This window comes from Sorex araneus, chromosome X (genome assembly GCF_027595985.1).
Source record: "Sorex araneus isolate mSorAra2 chromosome X, mSorAra2.pri, whole genome shotgun sequence".
Lineage (NCBI taxonomy): Eukaryota > Metazoa > Chordata > Mammalia > Eulipotyphla > Soricidae > Sorex > Sorex araneus.
The window spans coordinates 61,553,742-61,572,501 of NC_073313.1; the positions used below are offsets into that span (position 1 = coordinate 61,553,742).

The 18,760-nt window shown below is 44.2% G+C and overlaps 1 protein-coding gene across 9 annotated transcripts in view; it reads right to left on the reverse strand.

The window, feature by feature from the left end:
* The window catches only part of MTMR1 (myotubularin related protein 1), a 69,730-nt gene that overhangs the window by 39,656 nt on the left and 11,314 nt on the right, over positions 1-18,760 (reverse strand). Inside the window, exons 3-6 of one of the 9 annotated variants that reach the window (XM_055123482.1) lie at positions 9,416-9,439; positions 8,829-8,855; positions 7,239-7,289; positions 3,358-3,433 (exon numbers count right to left, since the gene is read on the reverse strand). In XM_055123482.1, coding sequence (XP_054979457.1) covers positions 3,358-3,433; positions 7,239-7,289; positions 8,829-8,855; positions 9,416-9,439 — 178 coding nt within the window. Of the gene's footprint in view, positions 1-3,357; positions 3,434-3,753; positions 4,012-7,235; positions 7,290-8,828; positions 8,856-9,415; positions 9,440-18,760 lie in introns of those variants that run through there. The other 8 variants (XM_055123481.1, XM_055123484.1, XM_055123483.1 and 5 more) reach the window with 8 other exon arrangements.

The following is an 18,760-nucleotide window of genomic DNA, read 5'->3' on the forward strand; positions in this document are numbered from 1 at the left end:
CATTACTGCTACTGAAAACCAATTAAAGCTAAGCACTGTCCCCTGATAAATTCATTAGACATGACAAAAACTAGGACCTTAGCATTGAAGGTGGAGAAGACTTCTTTGCTCAAACTCCTTATCAGCCCCCATACTAATTTTCATTTCTTACTCCTCTGGCACCATGTAATCTCATCAAGGGCCAAGATCCTGAGACTATAAAGTGAAACTCTTGGAAGAGAGCAACACAGAACCTCATCTCTCCGTGCCAGGTTGTCTTTACCGGGGCCCCCTCGGAGGGGGGTGGGTTGAGTCTCCCTCCCCGCCCCAAGCAGAGCCCCGGCAGCCGAAAACCTCCAAAACCCAGCTGCAGCCATGCTCAAGGCCACTCTCCACATGCTCGAATGAGCCTCACTCATGAAGGAACCCGAAGGGATACCCAGGTATGCAGGACCCGTGGCTGAGATCTCTAAGCCTGCTGGGATTGGGACTGGGCCTCCTCTACCCAGATCCCCAGTTTTCCAGTAGCTTGGCAGTCACACCCACAAACTGCCCCCCAGTGCCATGTAATCTCATCAATGGCCAAGATCCAGAGACTATAAAACAAAGCTCCCGGAAGAGAGCAATGCAGAATCTTGCATAGCAGAGTCTGGCAAGCTACCTGTGGAGTATTTGATATGCCAAAAACAGTAACAATAATGGGCCTCATTCCCCTGACCCTGAACGAGACAGGGACAAATAGAAACGTTACTGGCACCCACTCAAGCAAATCAATGCGCAATGGGATGACAGTGAAACAGTGATACAGTGATTATTCCTATCAATGCATCTGGGAACATTTAGGGGTTGATTCCTATGTGTGTTCACACCATTCCTCTGGAATGATAAGAATTACTAACAGATAAGCTAGAATAGAAAAAAAGTTATTCAAATTATATTACAGTAAAATTCTCTAGACATTTCCACTAAACTTTTATAGAACTCATTAAGCCGCTGATTACAGGGGTTCTGAATAAAACTGCACAAAAGCAGCTTGCGACCCATGAGAGATGCTACCGCTCTACTACAGTGTAATAAACGCTGTCATCACAAGTCACATAAGAGATCCAAGAAAAAGATTCACATAACTCAGCGAGGAAGCAGAGGGGAAGGAGGACAGAAAAAGGGAGGAAGAAGCGAGGCCAACAGAGGTCAGGGTGGCCGGATGGAAGGGCACATGAGGGTGCTGGGCCTGGGAACTGGGAGACTTGTTAGGCTATGACAAATCAAGCTGCTCCAAACATTCACAAACAACATGGACAACCGCAAGATCCACCAACCAATGGATGGGGAAGCCACATGTGAGATCCTGCTGAACAATATTGAGGACAGACTGTTGTTTTGTGAATGACTATCAAAGTAATTCTGCTGGGTGGAAGAAGCTAGACAAAAGTGAGATTACATCCAATCAGTATATTTGTAGAAATTCTAGAAAAGTAGCCTCGAGAGCACAGGGCCAGGCAGGCATGCACCAGTGGGTAGGGCTACTAAAAGGGTATGGGGAAGGTATTGGGAGTGAGGGACATGGCCATCATCCCGACTGTGATGCCATCTTCCCAGGTGTGTAATGGCTCGCAAGTCTTCATGCTGGACATGTGAAACCCGTGTGGCTGGCTAACTGGAGCAGCAGCATTCTCAGTCAGGAATTCTCAGTCAGGAATGAATGAAGCTCCCAATGCCAAAGAGCAGAGCCACAGCCTAAGACACCCAGTGACAGCAGCATGGGGAAGCCCTGCTGGGATCGCTCAGCTACACCCAAGTCCTGACCAGATGACCTTACCCTGAGCTCTGAGACCAGGCACAAGCTTCTGCAAGGAATCCATGAGAGTGGAAGCTAGCGGAAGTCCAGTCCAATGGCCCTGCGTCCCCCACACAGTGCACCATTGCAGGAAAGCCTGGCACTCAGAACCCAAGATGGTGGGCCCTCGGGCCATCACCCTTCTAGAATAGAGAGGTGACATGTACCCTTTTGTGCGAGTCATGGCACACCTGGGCATTAAAACAGAACTTATAAGAAGTGTATGAGTTGCTTTTTTCACCAACTTCTGGAAACTATTAAAATAGGAGGGGGCCAGAATGATAGTTCAGCGGGTAAAGCATTTTGCCTTGCATGCAGCAGCCCAGGTTCAGTCTCTGGCAACCCATAGGGTTCCCTGAGCCTACCAAGAGTAACTCCTGAGCACACAGAGCCAGGAGTAACCCCTGAGCACCGCTGGGTGTGGCCCCAAAAACGAAACCAAAAAGACAACTGCCTGGCTGACTCACGAGAAAAATAATGTGATGGTTGTTTAAAAAAATCAATCAATCAATCAATCAATCAAAGAGGATATGGCTTTTGCATTGACACATTTTCCTCGGAGTGAAAAATTGCAACAAACTGACTTGACGACACAGGTAGTGTCTCAGCCTCCATTCATGAGGAATAGAAAAGACTGGACCTCTCAGTGGGCGCTTAAAGTAGTCTCACCCCACGGGCTCAGCTAGAAACAGCCCAGCTTCACAACTAAGCTCGGCAGAGACCATGCAAATGAGTCACAGGTCTCTCCTTTTCAGGCCTCCTTGGGAAGGGGCAGGCCAAGTCCCTGCCCTGCTCCAGTGCCCACAGCTGCACCCACACCCCACAGCCTCTACTGGAGAAATAACCCAGCATCTCGATAAATTTCTGAAGAGGTGCCAATCCAACAAAACTCCCAGGCACACTGGTCTTCAGGCTGAAAACTCTGGGGCTCCTTGGGAGGGGGTGGGTGGAGAATGGTCCCAGCTCTACAGACCCTGGGGCTCAGAGCATGCGCTACACCTCCGAAGTCCACAAAACTGACAGCCCAGTAAGTAGCACAGCACATGAGATGGGAAAGTAGCATAAAAGCCCACTAAGCCCCAGGAGCAAAATCAGTAACACAGAGGCCCAGCTAGCAAGAAAACAGCACAGTGAATCCTCAGACAAGACTGTAGTAATGCCATTGTGAGATATAACAACTGTCAATAGTTTTTTTATACAGAACTATTTTTTGATAATTCCACTTATCATTTCATTGTAACAAGCAATATAAAATAAATTATTTTGTGTCTGCTAAGGCTTGGTAGGGTAGGACACTGGACTCAGTGGTGGAAGGAAGGTCGTGGGATTGGTGCTAGAATGCGGAGTGCCCCGAACAACTGTATTATGGACAGCTTTGTAAACCACAGTGTTTAAATGAAGTTAAGGGGAAAAGGAATGAACAGACTAGCCCTTCTGCTTTCCAATTAAGTTCGCCAGGCTTATCTCCTGCACATAGATAACCCGTGCGTTCAAGTCAGTGCCATTTCGTTTCCTAGATCTCTCTAAGCAGGGGGACTTACCAATGGCTTTAATTGATTCTCCTGGAAAGAGTGGTGCTTCTTCCATCTGAGCCAGCTTATTTCCATCGCGGAGAGCCTGGCAAAGGAAGTCAAACAGGAGTAAATTTTAACTTCCCTCTCTCGACCAGGGTAGGATCGTGGTGCTCTGCGCTCTTGCGACAAGGTGACTGAAGCGTGCAAAACGTATGCCCCACCCCACCCCTCCATGACACAGTCTCCAAGCTCAGCATCACAGGACACCATGCTGCATAGTCTAGCAAATTGTTATACAGAGTTCAAGTTCACAGAAAGCATTAATACAGAAATGACTGGACATGACAGATACTGTAATCACTACACAGACAGCTATTATAAGGTGCCTCCAGAATTTGAAAGCAAGGGCAGAAAAAAAGTTACCTTCTGAGCATGAAACTAAGACAAATAAAATCAACAGTAGATGTTGGTGCTTAGGCAGCTGTAGAAATGGCCGTCCCTGGGAGAGAGGGTGGGAAACCGGAAGGCTAATTAAAATAGCTAGGGAAGCTCTCGGGGCAATACCACAGACGTGGAAAGCCCTGAGCTGTTGTCTGGCTGCCCAGCTACCTGTGCTGGACTGCACATGCGCAGAGCCGAGGAGCTGGGGACTGGCACCCAGACCAGACCACAAGATTGTGTGCCAACAGGCGCCCGGCAGCACGCCACCCACTGCCATGGAGCAAGTTCCGGTTTCTTGCAAATCTACTTCCAGCGACACTTGGAAGACTGGAAAGACATGTGCCCATATTTCTAAGTGTCCAGATTGGCACTGCAGCCCAAATGACCCATCTCCAATGAGCTGGGCGGGATGGTACCGATTACCCAGGCTGAGAAAATGGAGCTGGGGGACAGTGTGAGCTTAGGGCGCGTTTCCAAGGTACTGCCACCCCATGAGATGCGGCCAAGGAAACTGGTGCCTTTCTCCTTGGCATCTCCGACATCATGTGCCATGAATAAGAATAAGGTGTCCAGAGGCCTAGCCATTCCCAAGCTGTGTTTCAGAGAGCACTCAATTCCCAAGAGATGCAAATAGGTCTTTTTGTTTGCAAAGGTTTGGGGAATGCTGGGTTAAAAAGAATACATGTTTAACTGTTGAGTTTCGGTGAGGTGTCTCTCATGTTATGGCATGCAGAATCAGCAAGGGGGCGCTAGAGTACACGGAGCCTTCCCACATTGATTTGCTCAGGGGCAACCGCTTTCTCAAAAACAGAACAAAACCCCTCTTAATGGGGGAGGTCACTAGTTCTCTGAGTAAAACAGACTGAATGATGCTAAGTCTTCAGCATAAAAATGCGAAGCAAAAGATTAATAATGCATGTCATTTATCATTCTAATTTGATTTCTAAAAATTCAAAATGATTTTATAGTCATAAGAATGTTTCAATCTGCATTATTAAAGCACTTAATGGTTCACTTAAAAACACCATTAACAGCAGTTTAATCCAATTTCAGAAAACAGAGGAATAAAGCTCAGAAGATAGAGCAAATTTCAGTGTTAAACATTGGCCATGGCTGTATGTTCTCCAGGGAGGACACAAAATATAATTCTCCGCCCCCCTTTCTCCACAAACAGTAAAACTGGAGATTAGGGTTCACTGGAATGCTGAGAAATTTTATTTGGCTTGAATTTTTGTTAAAAATTGGTTTTAAAAATATTTTTGAGCCAAAATTTTTATGGAGGTGGTAGAAAACATTTTGTTTGGGGGCTTTTAGATCACACATGCCGGTGCTCAGGACCATGCAGTGCCAGAATATTTAAATAAATATTTCAGCATTTATTTTTATTGTCATATCTAATTTGAAAAATATTTTACATAATAAACAAGTATTTAGACTTTTAAATGTCTAGCTTTATAAACATTCAAAACTTCACTAATCATTTATTGTCTAAACATGTAGCTAATTTTATACCATGGTTAAAAATGAAAATGTTATTTTAATCAATATCCAAGGTTTAAGTTATGTCCAACATTACATATTAAAACTTATTTTAATTGATCAATATCATACTATATAGACTTCAACTCCTTAATGCTTTTAAAAATCAGTAAGAATTGGACCGGGTGCTTGCCTTGCACATGACCAACCCGGGTTCAATCCCCGGCACTTCATATGGTCCTCAAGCCCACCAGGAGTGATTCCAGAGCACAAGCCAGGAGTAAGCCCTGAGTACTGCAGTGTGTGGCCCTCCAAAAAACCAAAAATGCTAATGAAAATCTACTTACTAAATCAAGCTATTCTAATCAGCAAAATATGGAAGGGCAGGGAGAAATGTGGTTTTCTTTGAACTTTTAGTAAACCACACCAAACAAAATTTTTCTTTGCTTTCTAGAAAAGAAATTAAGGTTTCTGTGAATGTATTATATATAAGGCATGTTTTGGAGGCATGTGATTTCTAGATCAATTTTATATAACATTTTTCATTAAAAATCAAATATTTCCTAAAAAATTACTTCAAAGTCGTCAAATTAGAAAACATTATGGAGGGGGTTGTGAGGAGAGTGGGAATATTTTGAGAATGTTTGAGGCTCGCAAGATGCAGGTGGAAGATCAAATGTCTCTCTCTTCTCTTGTGGTCGTCATGCTCAACCTGACCTGCCCGAGCTGTGCATATACATGTCTGAGGTGTGAGTAAGTGGATGAGCCAACCCTTTCAACCAATAACAAACCAGGAGCTTGCTGGCTAAGGGATGGAAAAGCAGCCATCAGAATAAAATGGAAGACTCCCACTGCACAGGATTACCCCAGAAAAAGGTTTGTTTTATATTGCAAACACATTTTGCTTCAGCATAGGAATTGAAGAGGAGAACAGCTTGTAAAGGCTCATTGTCTTGTGAGTACAGTAGATCCCCTTGAGAAAGCTGGGTTAGGAGAGAGGACTCAGACTTGTGCTATATTAAGCTTTGACTGCAACTACCAAGTTGCACAGGACATGATTTGACCCTTGATTTATCCAACCCAGTAGAGCATAATCCAAGAATGGAATGAAATTTGACCTCACCATTCGTCTTGGTGCCTTTGCTCCAGGGGCACCCAGTTGAGGAATTCCCTCTATTGATTTCATCAACTCCTGTTTTGAAGACCCTGAAGGGGTCTCTAAGGCCCACCTGCTCCAGGAATTTGTCTGCAAGATCCCCTCGCCTCCCCCCATCCCCAATGGTCCTGTTGTCTCTCCTAGTCTCCCCATAATCTAGGATGCTGGGTGATGGTTTTTCTATTGGCTGCACATTTTCTACAGGGTGCTTCAAGGTAATCTCAGGGTCACCAAAGGAGGGGGACACAGGGCAAAGGCACTGGAAGCCACACTTCCCTGGCCCCATGCTCCCAGCAGTTTCACACAGACAGCTCCTCCGTAAGCTCGGGGGAGAGCTCTGCTGCTTTACAAGACTCCAGAGGGTCCAGAGGTATGGAGCAAGGAACAGGCACTCAATAAAAAATGATTTTTCCTTCTGATTAACAGGTACGAAATATATAGACTCGTCCACACATACCTACAAAGTACCAGGTATCATGCTGGGCACAGAACACCACATTTGCTAAAGCAAAAATGCACCCTCAAGGAGCACCCACATCTATCCTGGAAGTCTTTGGAAGCACTTCAGAACCTTGTGGAGACTGAGCCTAGTTAAGCCCACCTGGGGAAACTGAGGAGCAAAGGTAAACAGATTTCAGGTTGACAGAAACGTTGGATAAACCAATTCTTGCAAATAATGTCTTAATGAAATCTACCAGAGTTGAACAGGAAGGCACTACAATAGTCGGAAAAGCATGGGAAACCTCTGCTTTTCGTCGAGAAATCTAGTATGAAATGGCTTCTAAATACACGGTCTGTAGCTACAAACAGATGAACATGTACAACTTGCCACCTGATCAGCTTCCGCTTCAGAAGGGTAGCCATTGTGTTCTTCCTGAAACTCCTGCACGGCAACAGGTGCATGAACAAGAAAAGGCAAAGAGGAGAAAGAAACACGTGCAAACACACAGGTGAAAGGACAGAAGTTCTTTTTTTAAAAGAGACAGCAGCATGTAAAAGTTGACACACCTTTTCATGGTTTTGCAAATTCACCTTTTCCCCCTTGGAGTAAAGGAAATAACCTCTACGGCTTCCTCGGCCTAAAATGCAGTATCTATAGGGTCCATTGCACATGTGTGGGCACAGAAAAATAATGAGCAGACAGGTATCATGGACTTCTAGGAAAGCAATGTCTCTTCAAATTCAAGCACCAATACAGCACACAGCAATCGACCAAAAATAACAGACACAACATATGCCCATAGAAAATAAATTAAACCGCAGAAAGAACATATCTGCTAAAGGGAAAAATCAAGCCACAATATGGAGGCCATTTTCAGACAGGTATTTAAAACACAGCAAGTATTCCTATAGTCTAAAGCAGAAGTTTTCAACCTTTTCACACTGGCACTGGTCCAGGGAGCGGAGGCTGAAAGGAGTCAATCCCACTGCTATTAACCAAACATCCACACACATGCACATGCACATTTCACATGCTGAAAAATCATATGCATGTATAATACAGATACAAAAATATATAACCTACTAATTAAGTATTGTGACTTATGAACCAATATCACACTGAATAACTCTAACTACAGTTATCAGTGTGCTCCAAACAGCTAAAAGGTCACAGAGCTTTAAATTTTTCTCAATTCCTTTCAAGGTATACTGTCCTTAACCACTTTAAGGAATCAATCGGTTTTTGAAACTTGAAAATTGGACTTTTGGTTCAGTCAGTAATCTAAAGCACATAAGTACTGAAGATGATAAGAAAATGACCCCTTTAAAATTGTGTCAAATATCCCAGGCAGAACATATTAAACTTTAGCATATATACTTTTTTCTTTCATGATATTCTAGGAAATCAGAGAAGTAGCAAGAAAGCTCTGAGAGTTCTTACTTTGCATCTTCCTTGTTTGTAACATGGTATAGCTAAGTAGCTCTCTACATGTTTGTACTCCATCATCTGATTAAATTTCAGATGCAGTTGGTACTGCTATCCTTCAAAGTAATGTAACTTTCTTAATGCGGTATTTAAAAATTTCCATTCTTTTTTTAATACAAAGAAAAGGAATTGTTGTTGAACCAAAACATTTTGAAACAGAAAGGATGAATGAGTAAACAAGAAAACAACACATCATTTCAAAGTCCATGCACAAGTAGAAAACAAAACAATGAGATTTAACAATGTGAATCAGTGAAAGTGATTCCCAGGAGCAAAAGAAAATATGGTGAAAAGAAGATTAAACAAAAATAAATCTACTAGAACAAGAATTAGACTAAACCTACTCATTTTATACTACTTCATTGTCTTCAATGAGACTAAAAACTTAAAATGGAAATCATTAAGTTGTTCTGTCAAAATCCACATTGTTTTCATTTCACAGAAATCAGTAAGTTGTCAACACCCGATACTCAGGATTAAACGCATGCACGTTACCAATCTTTGTCTTGCTTTATGGATATTCTGAAATAAAGGGAGGCAGTCATGAGGAAAATATATGATGTGATCTGCTGGTTGTAACAACTATGCAGGTATTTTAAGAACTAGTAAATAGAACTGATTTTGCTACCTTTCTCTTTCAGATTAACATTTTTGCCTTTTGGCTTGTGCATGCAAACACAAAAGTGACTTGAAATTGTAAAAGAATGAACAATAACTGACCTCCTGTTTGTTGCTATTACTAAATTCTTTAGCATGAATTACAAGATGAAAAGGAGTTACAGGAGAACTCTCAGCACTGCCATGAACATTCACTTGGTCAGAATAAATAATATAGGGCAATTCGGTATTGCAACTGGTAGCAAATTTTAGCATCTTGACCTCACACACATTGGCTTTTATTGCACATAAAAATGCTAACAAATAAAGCATTTCTAGTGAACACTTAAAGCTATGACACAGCAGAGCAAACTGATCCAAGTGATTCATTAAAAACCAGGGAGAAGGTAAAGAGACTAAGTGTTCAATAAAGCACAGAGACACACAAGTGGGAGGCCCATCTGCCAAAAGCCAAATATCCTTACCCTTAGATCAGGCCTCCTGAAAACCTGTTAGTTAAAATACAGAACATCATCATCATGGACCCGGGACTATTGACCCCGCACAAGATGCTGTTAAGCTCACCAGCCCATTGTCCGAGAAACATCATCTCCTCCAAGCAAAACCAACCAGATCAATTCTAACACATTTGCCCTCTAAGTTTTATCTGATGTCAAATCAATCCTAACATATTCATCCTAGGATCTGCAGGCAAGTCTACGATTTGCGGAAATTTATCGCCCTTGGGCTAAGACAAACAACATTATTTCAAACACAAACCTCTCTGTCAAGTGCTATTACGAGCCACTGTGAACAGGCTAGGTTGGAAAAGTTCATTTGCGTGTCTGTTTGGAATACTGAGTGCATTCTGCCCCATGGAAACAATGATATAAAAAGGCGGTTCTGCTCCCAGCCCAGCCCACAGAAACAAATCAAAATGCACCCAAAACCCACAAAAGCTTCCACATTTAACCCAGAGCACAGCTCAGCAGCGTGTTAATGGGATAATAAAACCCAGTGAAACACAAATCTTAACCCACATTCCATGGAAATAATATTTCCAAGGGGCAACTTGCGATTCAAAGTCCCCAAAGGCCACAGGCTGCCTCCAGAGAGCCCAGGGGCAGCTCCGGTGGGAAGAGGGGGACTGGTGGGTATTGGGAGGGAGGGGTGGAACACCCCCATTGCCATCCCATGTCAGGAAAAACCAATTTTGTAAGTGGAACAGAGTTCGGGGATCCTATTTCTACTCCCGTAGGCTGGAAGTCCTGACTGAACAGGAAGTGGACGTGGCCACTTGGGATGGGCAAGCAGCGGTCACTGCTGAGAGAGCAGCTGAAAAGCACACAGTAACTGTCTTCCATTTCTGCATCGGGAAGTCCAGAATCTGTGGACTAATCACAAGATCAGGCCAAATTTTTAGCAGCTACATCGGTTTGACTCAGGCTGGCAGAGGGTCATATGGATGTAAAACTACAGAGTTTTTAAAAAAAACATACACCAACATCATTGGATCACCATGGAAACTCCTGGAAGAAAAATACTCTGAAGTAAGAGACGCTGCAATGGAAGAGATCTGAAGTCCATCTGTTCCTGAAGAGATGACTCAGGCTAAGAAACAGAAACCTGGCTTAGTTTTTTGCGGGGCATGGGTCATAGACATGTTTAGCACCTTTATTGTGGTGGTAGATTCACAAGTATGTGCCTATGTCAAAAACAATCCAATTGCACGCTCTGAATCTGTGAAGTTTAGCATTCATTAATTTTACTTCAAGGAATAACAAAATCAATCCAAGGCATGCTTATGTTGAAAAACTCCAAATAGGACCTGTACAGCAAGAAAAAGTCAGCGGAGAAGGCCTCCCTGCTCTGAGTTTCAGTCTTTAGGGACAGCCACGTGTCTTCAAGTGATGAGCTGAAGGTCTGTCTTCACTCAGCTGTCAATGCAGCACACCTCTTCTTCCTTCGGAGACTTTCAACAGCACTTGTTGCCCTCCCATTTGAAAAGATGAGGAAGTTAGTTCTCACCCACTACTCCCTCCTTCTCTCTGCTCTTCTGGTTGAAATATCTCCTTTTCCATTCTGGCTCCCTGTGGCTGCTGCTCTATCACATAAAAATACTCGCGAAGCAACGTTTAGGTGCCAGACAGTCTTCGAACCACTTTATATAAAGTCACTGCATTCTCAGAATCACCCTGTAGCGTAAAAACAGTCACTGGTTCCATTTTCTGACGTGAGAACCAAGGCTCCGGAGAGGAACATGGCACAGTTCTGGGAGCCTGGGCAGTCGGCGACACTGTCTTTATGCTATGGCTTTGCCACATGGAAAAGATTAGAGCCCCACTTGATACTTCAGAGCCTGTCTCCACCACCTTCAGGCTCCCTGGGAGAATCCATGCCACCTCCTCTCCAAACCCCTGCTTCCACTTGTTACCACCACAGGTATTTGCCCCCTTGTCTCTAACTTGAGAGCGACAACTGAAAGCTAAGGCAAGAAGCGCCTGGTGGGCAGGCAGCAGCTACACACAGCCAACAAGCCTGCACTGCTGGATGGAGATGCTAACTGGGATGTTTGCTAAAAAATCTGCTATTATGATCACAGAGTCACACAGCGTCTTGGTGAGACTGGGAGGGTCAACCCAAGTAGTCCTTCAGTCTGCAGGTTGAAATACAGAATTGCAGGCCCAGTGCTGTTCGCCATCTTCCGCAATCGAAATCTGATGGGGCCAGGAAAGTGCAGAGGGGCGTCTTTGTGTCTGCACGTGACCTCAGTTTTCCTTCGAAGAAGGGGAGTGCGGTGCCCTGACCAAGTTTAAAACCCTAAGGGACTTCAGAAAATACCTTCCCAAGGGAGGCAGAGGGAGGCCACTGACAGCTCCTAGAAAGCACGAGTTTGCAGTCAGGACCAGGGCCCGCCATTTATCCTGACACCGAGGAAGTATCTCTGCCCCCCCCGCCCAGTTTGAGCTCTTCTCTCAACTGGTAATGGGGTGCACACCAACCTCTCAATCAGCAGACATGGCTGGAGTGGGGTGGCTGAGAAGCTGGGATATGGGAGTAGTTGGTCCCAGTCCTCTAGGTCACCTTTCACAACTGATGGGCCTCGGCCTCCCAGGCTGCACCCCAGTTCTCTGGACCTGCCTCGGCCTCCCAGACTGCACCCCAGCAATCTGGACCTGCCCTCCTCAACTCCTGCATATGCTGCAAGCCTGGTATGAAACAAGTTAGTATAGGTCTTCACATACTGAAGCAAGCCAAGTGTCCAAGAGTTAACACATATAAATGGCTTTCATGGAATCAAGATGAAAAGTCTGTTCCTAACATGAAGCTCCTGGAACCGCACAAACTGGAGTGCTAGGAGTACCTGCTCTAATATGTGACTGCTCGTACTGAGTCCCTAAAACCCTAGACTTTCAGATATGATTGGAACATCTTCTGTTCTAAAGAAGCTGTGTAGGCAGCTTGATAGGGCTGCTTCTCCGGACAGCCCAATCAGAAGCCTGGAATTTTCTGATTCGGGTCCCATCCTCCAGAAAGGGGTGGGAAATGAAGTTAAGAACTAAACTTGACTATGTGATGGGTCATTCATAAAAACTCCCAAAGCATAGGTTGAACATAGCCCATGCCGGGAAGGTAACACACCCCAACCCCGTGTGGACAGATGCTCCTAGGTTGACATCCTCCTAAAACTCACCCTCTGGGCCTCCTCATTTGGCTGCTCCTGTGTCTTTAGCACAGCCTTAATTACAGAATAAACAGCTAAGTATAAGAACGAGTTTTCCTGAAGTCCCAGCAAATAAATGAATTCAAGGAGGAAGTCCTAGGAACCTCCCCATTTGTAGCCAAAGTGGGAGAAGCTGTATAGTATGGTACAAAATGCTACTAGGACCCGGGAACAGGAAGTTGACCCTGATCCAGTAAACATGCAGAACGCTTTTATCACCCACCACAAGGACCCCTAAAGTCCTTCCCTAAAGTCCTTTAACAACCATGCCCGTTTCCTTCCCCACCCCTCCCTTTATTAGACCCTGGCAACTAGTCATCTGTTCTTTCTGTGCCTTTGTCACTTAAAGGCCATTCTATAAATGGGATGCTACAATATGATCCTTTGGAAGTGTTTTTTTTTTTGTTTTTCTTGGGGGGTAGGGAGCACACTCAGCTATGGTCCAGGCTACTTATGCCAGAGTCAGTGGCATGAAAGCAAATGCCTTAATTACTGTACTAGTTCCTTGGTTCCCGGGAGTAGAATTTTTCACTCAGTGTGATTTCCTGAAGATTCACAAGATATCTTCTTTCTCCTCTGCATCCTGATGCTGAAATAATACATGGAGGCATTGTAAACTAAACTGTGCTGTCAGTTTTTAATTTTTCCTATTTTGTCTCTTATATTCTTTGCTAAAACTGTTCATTCTCTTTTCTGTCACTCTGTTTTCACTGTTCAAGGATACTTAAAATTGTTCACTGAGATGATTTTATTAATTTTCTTAAAATCTTTTTCTTTGTGTAGATCCTTTTTATACCAAAATTGGGTGACACAGTCCAATGGCATAGCCACTCTTCATATACTATTTTTGGGGGTGTTGGGGGGTCACAGCCAGATGCTCTTAGGAGTCACTTATGGTTCTGCACTCAGGAATTACTACTGACAGCGCTCAGGGGACCATATGGGATGCTGGGAATTGAACCTGGGTTGGCCACATGCAAGGCAAATGCCCTCCCCACTGTATCATCACTCTGGCCCCTGCATGCTACTTTTTTTTTGCTTTTTGGGTCACACCCAGCGATGTACAGGGGTTACTCCTGGCTCTGTGTTCAGGAATTACTCCTGGTGGTGCTCAGGGGACCATACAGGATGCTGGGAATCGAACCCGGTGCAAGGCAAACGCCCTACCCACTGTGCTATCGCTCCAGCCCTGCATGCTAAAACCACATGTGAACCAACAATTATCTCAAAATTTTCATTTCTCTTTTATTTGGGGGAGCCACATTGGCAATATTCAGGGCTTACTCCTGTCTCTGCACTGAGAGATCACTCCTGGCAGGTTCAGGGGATCATTAGAGATGCCAGGATTGAAGGAGGTTCAGCAGCATGCAGGGCAAGGGACCTATGCACTGCACTATCTCTCTGGCCCCTAAAGCTTCATTTCTAAAAAGTCAAGATTTACACAAAGTGGGCGGGGAATGTGGTTCAAGTGGCAGAGTACATACCTTGCATGTGTGACACAAGAGTTAGATCCCTGGTACCACAAGGTTTCCCCAAGCATTGTCAGATTTGGCACCTCTTGAAAAATAATAACAAAGTATAAAAAAGATTTCACATGTTGTTGAATACCTCTATATTGCATGTAAAAAGACATCTTTGTACCTTGGTTTGGGCATCTACTGATTCTTCTCGCATTTCTCTTTTGATGTTTCAGATGAGTTTCTTAGTATGCTATGTGATTTTTCAATGTAAATATGGACCTTTAAAAGGCTGTATTGAGACTATGGGTGTGACTGAAATCTTCTGTTTTTGCTGCTTTTTCTGATGCTGTTCCAGCAGAAAGGGACAACTGCCTCATTCCAGCCAGTTCAGGGTGAAGTGCAGTTTCCCCCTCAGCCGTCACTGATGGCCAGACAATGTGGAGCTCCTTGTTACTGCAGATCAGGTTTCCCAGTGAGGCTTCTGATAGCGTAGTGGCTGAGAGTTGCAGGGATACCTCAATGCTCCCATCTCCCCGAAGACCTACCCTGGCACCACAGTCTCCCTACAGATGGGCAGGGCAGAGTCCTGCTCCTACACTACAGATCTCTTACAGGGCTGCTGCAGGGGCTGTCTGGAACGGATGGAAGCAGGCTACCTACCTGGGCTTCCTGATGGAGTGTGTGATCACATTTTCCTCTGTGCCATTTGGCTAGTTAGCATCCAAAGGTTTTTTTCTTTCTAAGCTTCCCCCTCCAAGTCCTCTGGCTAGAGAAAGGCATGTCTTGTCCACTCACAATGGCATTTCTGGCCCACTGGCCTCTTTAGCAACAAGTCTGGGGTATGGGTAGCAAAATTGAAATCCAAACGCCTTGAACCCAGGTCTCCTGGGTCCTAAGGTCCCTACAAGTCTTCCTCCTTTCAGGCCATTAATTTTTTTCTTGCTGGGGTGGGGAGGGCCTGAAGCAGTGCTCATGGAGGCCAGGGGCCACTCTGGACAATACTAGGCTAAGCAGGTCAGTGGCACAATGTGATGGCTCCAGTTTGTGATTCATTAAGGTGCCAGAATTTTGTCCCCGTACCAACCTGTTAAAACTATTAAATCAGTACAGAACCCTCTTTATTTTTTCTCTTTATGAAGTTTGAAGAAGAAATCTAACTTCTGTGCATGGGCACGAGAAGGAAAAAACAGGAGTGCCAGAGAAAAATGATGATGACAGGAATGATGATGAGGCCAGAGGTATGAGGATAGTTACATTACACTCTCCTACTTTCCTAAAGGCTAGCCCAAGTTAGATCAATCCTGCAGTTGGAAACAGAATTGAAGAATGTTCTAGGGTTTGGAGCACAGCAGGTGGGGTGTTTGCCATGCACACAGTCAACCCAGGTTTGATCCCCGGAATTCTACATGGTCTCCTGGGCCAATGGAGTGATCCTTGAGTGCAGAGAGCCAGGAATGAGTCCTCAGCACTGCCACATGTCGCCCAAAAAACAGAAACAAAAACATTTAAGTATTGGCTCTGGAACAATAATACAGATGATAGGGTGCTTGGCTTACATGGGACTGAACCAGGTTCAAACACTATCATGAGTATTACCTGAGCGCAGAGCCAGGAGTAATCCCTGAGCATCACCGGGTGTAGACCAAAAACCGGAGAGAGAGAGAATATTCTAGAAAGAAATTTAAAGGCTCATCATCTAATCCAAGCCCTCTACACCTTACATCAGTGAAGCTGACACTTGGGGACAAAAGAGTCACAGGGTGAATGAGAACTGTTTATACTACTCTACCACAATTCCTCCTCTTCTTATCTGCCTAGTTCTACTTTCCAAACAATGGGAGCTGATCAACTGGGTCATTTTCCACCAAGAGTTCCTAAATGGTTTCATTACAATATACGATGATATTATTTAACTGAATGCATGTGATACGATACTATATTCAGATTTTGTTTCCTTTTCTCCCAAATGTTATGAATTAGTTACTCACAGTTGGGTTTTGACATACAATGTTCTATCACTAAGTCTCAACTTCCCTCCACCAGTATTCCCAGACTCCCTCTCCTACCCACCCACCTCACCCCTAGCCTGCTCTCTTCACAGGCAGGCACCTTTTACAATTGGTTATTAAAGTCTGGGTCACGAATACTCAGTGTTGTTGACTCTGTGTTTTGGATATTTAGCTCTATCATTCCTCAACACCGCCAAGGAACTTGGGTTCCCTTGGCCCCTACTCCTACTGCTTTGCATCTATCTCTTCTCCCCTTCCCCTTCACGCTATTCCTTTCCTTCTCCTCCCTAAATTCTGGGGTCAAAAATGATCTAGGCATACCCCCACCACCTTAAACCATTGTATTTCCTCAAACGAGATTTTCCCCTTTGATTTTTGGGCCATACCCCATTATGTGGCCAGGTTTACTCCTGGCTCTGTGTTTAGGGATCATTCCAGGCAGTTCTTCGGGGACCATTGGGATGCTGGGGATCAAATCAGGATGATCATGTGCAAGGCAAGAGCCTTACCCACTGTGCTATCTCTCAGGACCCTTAAAAGATTTTGAAAAACTTAAGATTTGGTGGGAGATGGGAGGGGTTAGGTCATACCCGGGGATGCTCAGGAGTTACTCCTGGCGCGGCACTCAGAAATCACTCCTGACATTGCTTGGGGAACCATATTAGAGGCTGGGGACCGAGCCCAGGTCTGCTGTGTGCAATGCAAACACCCTACTTTCTGTTCATTCACTCCAGCCCCAGGAGTTTTTTCTTTGTTACCCCAGGAAAGGTAAAAGTATTGAATTGGTAAGGAGAGAGGAACAAAAATTCATTTTAGTGTGTCAGTCAAGGTGGCAGGCCACAGGGGTTGGGAGGAATCTTGAGAACATTGGTGAAGGAAAGTTGACACTGGTGGTGGGATTAGTGTTAGAACATTCATTATATGTCTAAAATTCAACTAGCAACAGCTTTGTAAGTGGCTGTTCTTTAATAACATTCAAATTTTCAAAATTCATTTTACTGTATTTCTTCTAGTAATTGTACTTATGTAAATCTAAAACACGCATCAACTGAGTTGATACAGAATTTAACATAATAGCTTTGACACTCTTTCAACTGGGACATTTCCTCCAACTTCTGTCACTTCATCTATCACCTCTACCAGTGTGGTTTGCTGTCTCTGCATACTGCATGCACTCTTATTAGTATTGTTCTTTAAGACTGGTTGAAATCCATTCATTTTTTCCTCTTCTGCCGGGCTCTGAGCAATAACTCATTAAATCACAAATTGGATGTGCTGGTTTTTCTAATGACATTAAATAATTAAGTAACTGTCGAAAGCTGCCTAGAAACATACCTCAAAGGCATTTTCCACCTTTTTCACCTGCAGACTAGCAGTGGTTTGTGGACCAGCATTGAAAAACACTGATCTAAACTCATCTTCTGCAATACCAGTGACAGTTTCATCCCATTTTCGGTATCTGACCCTGAGCTGTCAAATTTTTATATGAGTGAATGATAAAACAATCATTCTTCAAAATACAAATACAGTTGCTAATTATACAGACTTGTAGGAATGTATCAGAGACCTGCTGTCCAGTCACCAGTTCCACCTGATAACAACCTAGGAAGCCATTCAGATATGATTAGCATAATTATTGCCCCCGAGGCATTATGGATATCAGAGGCATTTGGTTTCCTGCCTACAAGGATTTAGATTCACTAAGCCGTATGGGGACCATGGATGCTACATCCTTGCAGGCACATCAGAGACTACTGATGTGGGCAGACCAAGGGAACACATTCTGAAAAAAACAGGGGGTGCTGGAAACAGATTTTTTAAGAGCCAAAATTCTTATTTATTCATTTCTTGCATTTGAAGTATTCCTTAACGACAACCTTGGCCTATGACTATTTGCCATCATCCATAACCACAACTGAACTACAGCCAACCACTTCCCTGGGTTTCCCTTGTCTGTCAGTTTTACAGAGACCGGCCCATACCCCTAGTTTCTTATCACCATCCTTTATTAGGCTGATGTAGTGTTTAACACAAAATGCCTCCACCAACTCGACATACATAACTCATCACAGGGGATCCAAGCACACAAAGACAGTCTTGGTGATTGGTGAAGGCTTTGGCAGCTTCAAATGAGCATTCAAGGCCATCCTGAATGAGGGCGGCTGTCAACACCTCGTATTCATGTCCATTACACATCCAGCAGCAATGCCTTCCTCTTCCTTGGCGGTGAATTATAGGTGGAGCTGAATTTTGAACTCACCCACGCCTCTGCCTCCACACACTCTGTAGTGGCAGAGAAAATTAGTGCGAACACATTTAAAATCTTGCCACAATTGTGTGTGGGGTAAAGGACAGTTGGGACAGAAAAGGGGCAGGTATGACAATATTAGTTTGAAATGATCACTCTGGACAAGAACTGAGTGCTGAAAGTGGGTAAAGGGATATACATGATAACCTTTCAGTATCTGTATTACAAACCACAATGCCCCAAATGGGGGTAGCTGAGGGGGGGACAGAAAGAGAGACAGAGAGAGAGAAACTGGAGACATTAGTGGTGGAAAGTGTACACTGGTGAAGGGACGGGTGTTGGAATAATATATGACTGAAAATCATGAACAACTTTATAACTATGTATAT